This window comes from Myotis davidii, unplaced genomic scaffold (genome assembly GCF_000327345.1).
Source record: "Myotis davidii unplaced genomic scaffold, ASM32734v1 scaffold199, whole genome shotgun sequence".
NCBI lineage: Eukaryota > Metazoa > Chordata > Mammalia > Chiroptera > Vespertilionidae > Myotis > Myotis davidii.
In genome coordinates, this window is record NW_006290680.1 from 3,993,691 (window position 1) to 4,004,020 (window position 10,330).

Here is a 10,330-nt window from a genome sequence, read left to right on the forward strand (position 1 = left end):
GGCCCTGGCAGGGATGCACAAGAGCCTGCAAATTCTTTTGCAGCAGTCCATGCACTTACTTACTAGTGCTTGTTTGGAGCCAGGCACCACGCTAAGCCTCATGGACACTACCCAGAACAGGATGGACAAACGCCCTTCCCTCCTGGAACTTATATTTTAGTGAGGATGGTAGAAAGCAAACATCAACAAAATATATAGAGAATATAATGACAGGTAGTGATAAGGTGTGTGGAGGGGTGGGGACAGAAGCAGAAATGGCAGGCAGCTAGAGGGGGAGAACATTTATTTGTTCATTGACTGACTCATTCACACACATCAACTGGCACATAGAAGGCCCTCCATTTTCAAACAAATGACACATTTATTGAGCGCCAGTTGTGTGTGAAAGGCACTCACTTCAGCAGGTGTTGAATATGGCAGGTAGTGTAGAGCAGAGAGAAAGAGATGTCTCACAAGGGACTCGGGGAGGGTTGGTGAGTGTGGGGTTGAGTGACCCTCTGCCCTCCCTTCACTCAGTCACTCAACAAAGTCACCCAGCAGGTTGGTGGCAGAGCGATTTTCCTTCCCCCACCTTGTGTCTTCATCTTTCCTGCCTTCCCTCAGTTTACCTCTTGGTAGAACGAAGGAAACATTTCTCTGCTTTCCCAGAAGACTATGAGCTGGTGCCCCATTTCTTCTTCACTAGCTGACTTCTGCCCACAGGACAGATATCCTTGATCAAGGAGCCTTTTCTCTCCCACAGCCCTTCCGCCCGTTTCACATCTGCACACTCCAGGATTGTAATGATGGTTTCACATCTCATTTCCTTGCTCGACTGTGAGTCCTCCGTGCCTAGAACTACTGTGCAATATCTGCTGAAGGAACAAATGACTTCTCAGAAAACCCCAGGAAGTCAGAGCTGGAAGGAAACTAGTATTTTTTTTTTTTTTAAGTGATGACTTTTCAGGTTATAAAACTTGGAGCATTCATACATTGCAAAATGATGAAGCTGTTATGAAGGATGAGAGGGTGTTCTCTACATACGGGTGTGGAATAACCGCCAAGATAACCTATCTTGTTAAGTGAAAATAAGGTGCTGAATAGAATGTGTGGCATGCTTCCATTTGTCAAGAAATCATATATATGTGTGTATATACACACACACACACACACACACACACACACACACGGTATAATTATATATGTAATCATATATGCTTGTACAGGTCTAGGATATTCCTGGAAGGAGACACAGGAAACTTACAGCGACAGTTGCCTCTAGGGGGCACAGTGGCTGGCGGGATAAGTAGAATAGAGGGGAGAGACTTTCCATTTTTCCTCATTTGGACATCTTCCATATTAAACTTGTGCATGTTTTTATTATTCAAAAAACCTTTTGAATTAAGTATTTTTAAAGTTAAAATAAATACATTTTAAAAATATAATAAATGAAATAAAAAATTAGTTCTCTTCCCCTTACCCTGGGTTCAGCCACTTCTAACTGCTGGGAACGCCTGGACCAATACCCTGGAACCCCACTCACAACAGAAAGCCTCAATCTTGAAGTCTAGTGAGGAGAAAAGGGACCTGGGTGTGCATGTCAGTTCCTATGTGGATTCGCTGTTGACTTTGAAGTCATGGGTCTTCTCTGAGCTCAGTATTCTAATCTGTCAAGTGGATTATTGCAGGGTTCCGAGGGCCAGGGGAGTCATGGTACCAGGAAAATGTGAAGTCTGGACACTGTTGTGATGATGATGATGGTTCCCTGGGGAACTGCATGGCCTTTCTTTCCCCAGATCTGGGACGAGCGGCTGGCCAGGTCTGCTGAGGCCTGGGCCACCCAGTGCATCTGGGCCCATGGGCCCTCACAGCTGATGAGATATGTGGGCCAGAACCTCGCCATCCATTCTGGCCGGTGAGTGACCCTCTGCCCTTCCTTCATTCAGTCATTCAACAAGGTGAATGAGCAGGTTGGTGGCAAAGTGACTTCCCCGCACCCCACCCCCACCCCTGCCCCGTGTCTTCCATCTTCTCTGCCTCCCCAGGTACCGCTCGGTGGTGGATCTCGTGAAGTCTTGGTCTGAGGAGAAGCGGCATTACTTGTTTCCAGCCCCAAAGGACTGCAGCCCACACTGCCCCTGGCGCTGCAGTGGCCCTGTGTGCTCCCACTACACCCAGGTACGCCTTGTCGGGACTAAGGGCTGATGGGAAAACAAATCCTGGTCCCTTATAAGAAAAAGCATGTGGTGGAACAGAAACTGCAAATAAAACAGAGCCCCCACCACCACCACCCCGCCATGGACTTCCTCTTACATAATAAGCATGTTCCTGGAAAGTTGAATTGACATGAACTGGATCTAATTTTGAGTGTCTTAGGTGTGTTGACCAGATTGTTTGACCCCAAAATGAGGATGTATGGTCTGACAAGATCAAGAGTGCTTTTGAATTCAATAGGTCCAAATATTTTCTAGTATTTTCTGTTTTCTAAGGCTCCCATTATCTTGAAAGAAAGAAAGAAAGCAAGAAAGCAAGAAAGCAAGAAAGAAAGAAAGAAAGAAAGAAAGAAAGAAGCCAAAATAAGATCATAAAAATCATGGTATATTTTGAGTATTAATATTGAATATGTTAATGCTTAGCACACATAAAAATACACTGCAAAATGATATTGCAGGAAATAAAACAGGAACTTCTAATTGCATGTCAAATATCTTCTTTTGGTCCTCTTGGTCTCTCTATGACTCATGTGGAGTTAATATCAAAATTCTAAATTCGAGACCCTCTAGGAAATGTAAGGCCAAAACCAAATGCCCTTCCTGACATACCATGAAATATTATTACCTCCATCTTAGAAACTGAGGCACAGAGTGGTTAAGTGACTTGGTCAAAGGCACTCAGCTAGTGATAGTGAGATTCTGATCCAAGGCTACCTAACTCCAAAGTTTGTATTTTAAACTCCAGCACAACAATTTTCAAACAGTGGTCATTAGGAAAAAAAGAAAAGAAAAAAAACCAAACCCTAATTGAGCAGTACAACTAGAGGCCTGATGCACAAAGATTCGTTCAAGAATAGGCCTTCCTTTCCCTGGCTGCTGGCACCGGCTTCCCTCCGGCACCCGGGACCCAGGCCTTCTCTCTGGCTGCCACCTTCCACCTTCACTCTGGGCTGGAGCCACCTTCCGCCTTCGCTATAGCCCTGCCACCCTCCTGTGGCTCCCTCCACCCCCCGCACCACCCTCATAACAGGCGTCCCGCCCCGGCCACTCTACGCCTGCTCCTGCGTGCTGCCCAGAGGCCCGGAGTGGCTGGGGCGGGGCGGAACACCTGCGTAGTTGCCATGACCCAGCTGCCGCCATCTTTGTCGCATCAATTTGCTCTCCTTATTGGCGGTGGGTGCTGCCATCTTTTGTCACGGAGTGACAGTTAATTTGCATATTCCATCTTTATTAGATAGGATATGCTCCCAGTTCCCTCACTTTGGAACAGGCATGCCTCACAATGCACCCACCCTGAAGCAAGTGCAGGAGCCTCCCAGCCCCAAGGAACCTGGGCCCCACTGTATCCTTCTCAGCACTCCTTGTCTGTGTCCTTCCTCAGATGGTGTGGGCATCCTCCAACCGGCTGGGCTGTGCCATCCACACATGTGGCAGCATCAGTGTCTGGGACAGCACTTGGCACCAGGCAGTGTACTTGGTCTGCAATTACGCTATTAAGTAAGTGCAGTGTTGGGACAGAGGGGGATCTGGGGCAGGAAGGTGGATCCTGAGGTGGCCTGGGCAGAATTCAAAGAAAAGGAACCTGCTTTCCTTCATTCTAAGTAACCTCAATGCCATACATTTGGGTAGGTTTAGCGTCCATTAATAATCCTTTTTCTTTACCCAAGTTTCAGAATTTATTGGAAGATAGAGGACTGAGGCAGGTAGACAGGCAGTGACATTGAAGAAGTCAATAGTGGAGAATATGGTTTAGATCTGCCAGCCAAGTGGGCTTGCAAATATCTCACTGTTGAATTAGACCTGCACACCCATTGACAGGCAATACTGGACAACCACAGACCTCTTCCTACAAGGGCAGTGCCAGCCCCTCTAAGCTTACATGCGAAATAAAGCAAACAAAAACACATGCACCCTGTTGGCAGGCAGGCCTCTAAGGAAAGGAAGGAGAATTCGAATGAGCATGTTCAGCTAATCCGACTCTCCCAGACTCTCCAATCAGCGTGGTGGGAGAGAAGACACAAGTGGTCTTCATACCATGGAATATGGAGAAAGGGAAATGGAAGTTTCTTTCCAATGTGTCATATACAAACTTGCAAACATTACAAATTCTTATGGAGACAGAAACAAGAACAAATTCTAAGTAAACACGATATTTGGAATTACAAAATTATATAATGATAACCAACTTTTACTCTCACGTAGCCCTTGATCATTTAAAAAATACTTTTGCCTTATTATCTCACTGAAGAGATGAAAGAGAAAGGAGGAAGGAAGGAAAGAAAAGGGAAGGACACTGAGAAAATATTTTCCCTTCTTACAGGTTAAGAAATTGAGGATCAGAAAGGTTACCAGAAGTCCCAAAGCCAATAAGTAACAGAGCTATTTGAAACACAAGCCTGTTGATTTCAAGTCCTATGTTGGCTCTATTCTACTATCCTGCTGTTCTGGAAGTCATTGGTAGCCTGAACATAAATTCTCTAGCTATTTATTTGCTACTGACAGCGTGTCATATCATAGCTCAGCTTTATTAGACAAGGAAAAATACAACCAAATTTCAATACATACAGCTTATGAAACGCTTCAGTTTGCTTGCTGATATGTCAAATTTTTGCAGCATTGAGTATTAATAGCGTAGTTGTTAAGATTTTTAGACTCTAGAATTAAGACTGTCAGGGTTCCAATTGTAGTTTAGCTTCTCTATGACTGTTTCTTCATCTACAAATGGATGCATATTCTACTTACTAGTATAGGTAAGCTGACCCAGAAACCTCCCCCAGGCTCCTAAGAAACTGAGAATACGTGTTGGTTCTTATTGTCATTACCAGACCTGTGTTTGATTCCCAGCTCTACCATGTACACAGTGAGGACTTTGGCTAAGGCATTTAATTTCTACAGTCAATTTTTTTAAACAGAGCTAATAGTATCTGGCTCTCAGAGAATCATAGTACATTGTTGCCCATAGTACGTGGTAAATAAATGGTGCCCATGATTATGACTAGGTTATAAACTCTCTAAAGGCAGGAAATAGATCTTACTCATTTCTATATCCTTTCATTACAATGATGCCAACCCCCCCCCGCTTTTTTAAGCAGTAGGACTTTTTTCCAAGTGGTTAAATTTTTTTAAAAAAGAAAAAGAACTACTCTGATTCCATCACCCTTGGTGTCTCCATCACCCACTTTCCCTGCCCCTAAATTTCCAAGAGACCTTTTGAAAACTGTATACTACAGCATCTGGCACAAATCCTGATGCCCAATAGATGCTCTGGAAGTGTGAATGAATGAATGAATGAAAGTTCCATATGAAACCAGAAGTGCATACTTTTCTAAGCACTTTGGCTGACTTTACTCATAGTCATTCAATAATTACTTTTGGAGAAAAAAAGATTTTATTTCTTCCCAGAGTGTTCATTTGAAGTATAAGAAAATAAGGCACTGGGATTTGCAAATATAATTAACACTATAGACCAATAGTGACCTTATTAGTCATCCACAAGCAAGAAAGAGCTGGGGAAATGATTTTAGGCCTTGAGAGGAGAAAGAGAGAGAAAAAGAGAAATCTGTGGGCTGGGATGGAGAAGGGAGTTGTGGGAAGATGAGGTGTGTAAGTTGGACCACGTGTTGCTAGAGCAGTCTAGAATGCCTGACCAAAAGAGGTGATGTGACTGTATGCCAGGAGTTGGCCAACTACAGGCTATGACCAAAATCTGGCCTGCTGCCAATTTTTTTAAAATATGTTTTTATTGATTTAAGAGAGAGGAAGGGAGAGGGAGAGAGAGAAAAACATCTATGTGAGAGAGAAACACCAATCAGCTGCCTCCTGCATGCCCCCTACTGTGTATCAAGCCCAACTGGGGCATGTGCCCTATGAATCAAACTGGCTGACCTTATGGTATATGCGAGGATGCTCAGCCAACTGAGTGACACTGGCCAGGGCATGCTGCCTGTTTTTGTAAATAAAGTTTTATTGAAACACAGAGAAGGCATTCATTTAAATATTATCTATGGTGCTTTCATGTGGTAGACACATCTGGTCCACAAAGCCTAAAATATTTACTCTCTGCCCTTCCAAAAAAAATTGCCAATCACTGCATAGGCAATGGGAAACCACTGACAGTTCTTAAACAGGCAAAGGTAGTGTTCGATGTTCCTTTTTTTTAAACCACTATATATACACTCTGACTGGGATATAAAACTGGAAACCTGGGTATGTGCCCTGACTTAGAATCAAACTGGTGACCTTTTGGTGCATGGGTGACACTCAACCAATTGAGCCACACCGGCCAGGGGATTACATTATTAATTTGTAAAAACTGTGGTAAAATATATATATAACATAAAACTTGCTATTTTAGCCATTTTTAAGTGTACAGTTCAGTGGCATATCAGTGGATTTTGTTATATTACATTATTAATTTTTTAAAATATATTTTTAAATTTAAATTATTTTTTATTTATGTTAGAGAGGAAGGAAGAGGGAGAGTGAGAAACATTGATGTGAGAGAGAAACCTTGATTGGTTGCCTCCTGTACACACTCTGACTGGGATATAAAACTGGAAACCTGGGTATGTGCCCTGACTTAGAATCAAACTGGTGACCTTTTGGTGCATGGGTGACACTCAACCAATTGAGCCACACCGGCCAGGGGATTACATTATTAATTTGTAAAAACTGGGGGAAAATATATATATAACATAAAACTTGCTATTTTAGCCATTTTTAAGTGTACAGTTCAGTGGCATTAATTACATTCACAGTGTTGTACAACCACTATTTCCAAAACTTTTTATTCACCCCAAAGAGAAAGTCTGTAACCATTAAGCAATGGCTCCTCATTCCCCTTCCTCCTAAAGGCCGTGGTCAGTTGAAAGGATTAACTCAGGAGCAGGTAGGATAGATTTGGGCTAAGGCCATGGAAGAAATAAATGTCCAGCAGTGGCCATGAGGAGGCTTCATGGGCACATCCCCTATGACTGAATAACACTCATCATCTCATTATTTGAGCCCTTCTTTGCACAGAACTCTTTTTTAAAAAAATGTTTTTATTGATTTCAGCGAGAGAAGGGAAAGGGAGAGAGAGAGATAGAAACCTCAATGATGAGAAAGAATCATTGATTGACTGCCTCCCACGCCCCCTACTGGAGATGGAGCCCGCAACCTGGGCATGTGCCCTGACCAGGAATCAAACCGTGACCTCCTGGTTCATAGGTCGATGCTCAACCACTAAGCCACACCGGCCGGGCTGCACAGAACTCTTACAAGTTACAAAGTGTCTTCACATAATTTTTACAGATACCATTTCATTTATTTATTTTATTCAAAGGACAAAATACAATCTCAAGAAATGAGATGGTTTATTCTGTCACCAGTTGACAGGTGGCAGAATCCAGACCCAGGCCCAGAACTTAGATCTGCCTGAGTTGGGGTAAGGGGTGGTAGAAAGAATAAGAAAACCAACACTTACTGGGGAGTCATCTATTTGCCAGGCATGGTGCTAAGTGCATGCACATGTGGCTGCATTATTTCCTCTTCACGGCATCCCTATGCCAGACAGGGGGAAGTCTTCTCTTCAGATGAAGAAACTGAAGCTTGCAGATGTGACTTGCCCAAGGTCGCACAGCCAGCCAGTGGTGGTGCTGGGATTTGGAAACCCGTGTGAAGGTTATTCACACAACTCTCGTGTCTCTTGACCCCATCTCCCTGGGACCTTTTCTCTTCCAGGGGCAACTGGATCGGCGAGGCTCCATACAAGATGGGGAGGCCATGTTCTGCCTGCCCCCCCAGTTACCAAGGCAACTGCAATAGCAATATGTGCTTCTCTGGGCTCAAATCCAACCGGCTCCTGTGGTTCTAAATTTTTCCTGTGCTCTGGCAGGCCTTTAGTGGGCCTGATCCTCTAAGGGTCCCTCCCTAAGGTGGGTCAAGGACAAAAAATTTTTTGAAGACATGAATTGGACTCCCTCCACTGATCTGAATTCTTCTTCCCGATTGCATTTTCTAAATGTCTAGCATGTGCCAGAAGAAAATGACTGCCTTGCCTTCCTTCTTTAGTCAGTTGCATCTTTCTTTTCTCTGGCCTCCAGGAAGGAGGCCCGCGTCTTTAATTGACTCATTTCTCAGAGAGCCAGGGTCGGAAGGAACAGTGGCAGCAGTTTTGTGACTCTCAGGCCTCAAACTCACCAGTCTTTTGCCATCCAATAAAAGGTATCTATTAAATAACCTTAATCCTGAAACCCACCTTTATTAACCGGTTAATAGCCAACTAGCTTCTGGCTATTAACCAGAAGACCTGTGATCCCCTCCTGGAGTTGGAAACATTTTAGGTCTGAACTTTAAAAAAAAATAATTGAAATTAGCTTGTGAACACCCCACTCCTATTTCATATTACTAGAGCCACCCCAGGGTCCAGGGCCCCCCTTTCACACATGGGCACCTTGAGGCTCAGTGAAGAGGTGTGACTTAGAGCTGCACAGCTTGTCTGCTAAGGCACTCAGGTTGGAGCTCAGGCTCTGGCACCCCAAAGTTTGCCAGGGGTAACTGTCTCTGGATCTATCCTACCCTTCCCCACTTTCAGCCTCTCTGCTTTAATCTTTCCCTTTTATCTACTTGCCAGTTCTGTCCCTATCTGTCTTACTCTGTATTTCTCCTGTAGAATTCTTTCTCATTCCCATTAACCACTTCCCCTTTCCCCACCCAGATACCATTAACACACAAAAGTTCTTTTGTCTCCAGAGATAGTAAAATTTCTTCCTCAGACCTTGCCCTCCAGCTGGGGCCCACACCCTACCTGGCTGGAGAGAGCTTCAAAGACCAGGATGGAAACCAGCTCCTTTCCCTAGGGTCCTTGCATTTCCCCAGGAGTGAATTTTCATCTCTTTTGGTCATTCCCACCTATGCCATAACCTGTGATGTCACCCCTCCATCCCCAATAAAGTCCTTTGAGATTAGATGCCCTGGCTCTTTCTGGTCCCTCTTTCTCTCAGCTCCCAGAAGAGTCGAAGAGGAGAGAAAGGAATTGAGTGAGGAGAAAATCAGCTCAGGAGGAAGACTAGGGGAGGGGCTCACAGCCCCTCAGCCCCTACTTTGCTCCAAGCACATCAGCTAGATCAGTGCCTGAGTGCAATGTTTCTATGGCACTGCTCCATTTCACAGATAGGAAAAATGAGGCTTCGACTGAGTGAAATAAGAGAAACAAGGGCACTGTTGTGAGTCCATTATTCTCAGATTATAATCTTCCTACTTTATTTGGGGTGTGGATATTAAAATGTTCCTTCATTTATAATGTAATTGTGATAATAAATGTTAGGTTTTTAATAAAATGATTAATGTCCTTACATTGGGAGGAGAAAAAGGCTTGCCAACCCTATGTCAATTTCCCAAATGTTCTGGAAATGTAAGTGGCAACCTGAATCAAATAGTATATGTGAGGTCACATAGCTAGTAAAGAGCAGACATGGGATTCGTCTGCTCTTATATCTCCCTTGACCTCAGTATTCTGGCTTGTTTCTGTTCCACCTTGCAAACCTCTGTAGTATATTATACTTTTTGAAGATTTCCACACCCCAATCTCATTTGATTACTCATTTGTTCATACATTCACCAACCAAGAAGGTTATGAGCATACGCTCTGGAGCCAGACTGCCTTGGTACAGGTTTAACCCAGTGGCTGGCTGTGCTTGGGTAAGTTACTGTGAGCTCTCAGTCTCATCTGAAAATGAGGACACTAATGGAATCTGCCTCATGAGGTCATCCAAACCATTAAGTGAATGTATACATGGAAACCACTTAAAACAGTGCCTTGCTCATAGTAAGTGCTATAAAACTATCAGCTCTGAGAACAGTGGCCATTAATATAGATCAGGGCTGGGCAGAATATGGCCCATAAGCCAAATCCAGCTTTCTGCCTGTTTTTCTCAATAAAGTTTTATTGGAACACAGCCATGCTCATTTGTTTATATGTGTTTTATAGCAGCTTTCAGGTTTCCACAGCAAACATGAGTAGTTGCAAAAAACTGCCTGTATCACAAAGCCTAAAATATTTACTAATTAGCCCTTTACAGAAACATTGTCAACCCCTGAGATCTGTAGTGTTCCTATATTCCTGGAGCTTGTAATTCTAGAGGGACAGTTAGGCATTA

At 43.7% G+C, this 10,330-nt stretch overlaps 1 protein-coding gene across 1 annotated transcript in view; it reads left to right on the forward strand.

The window, feature by feature from the left end:
* Window positions 1–9,423, forward strand: part of R3HDML (R3H domain containing-like) — a 10,509-nt gene extending 1,086 nt beyond the window's left edge. The window contains exons 2-5 of the mRNA XM_006763767.2: window positions 1,776–1,894; window positions 2,025–2,157; window positions 3,574–3,689; window positions 7,914–9,423. Coding sequence (XP_006763830.1) covers window positions 1,776–1,894; window positions 2,025–2,157; window positions 3,574–3,689; window positions 7,914–8,046 — 501 coding nt within the window. The 3' untranslated portion in view covers window positions 8,047–9,423. The remainder of the gene's footprint in view (window positions 1–1,775; window positions 1,895–2,024; window positions 2,158–3,573; window positions 3,690–7,913) is intronic.
* Window positions 9,424–10,330: the final 907 nt, after the last annotated feature.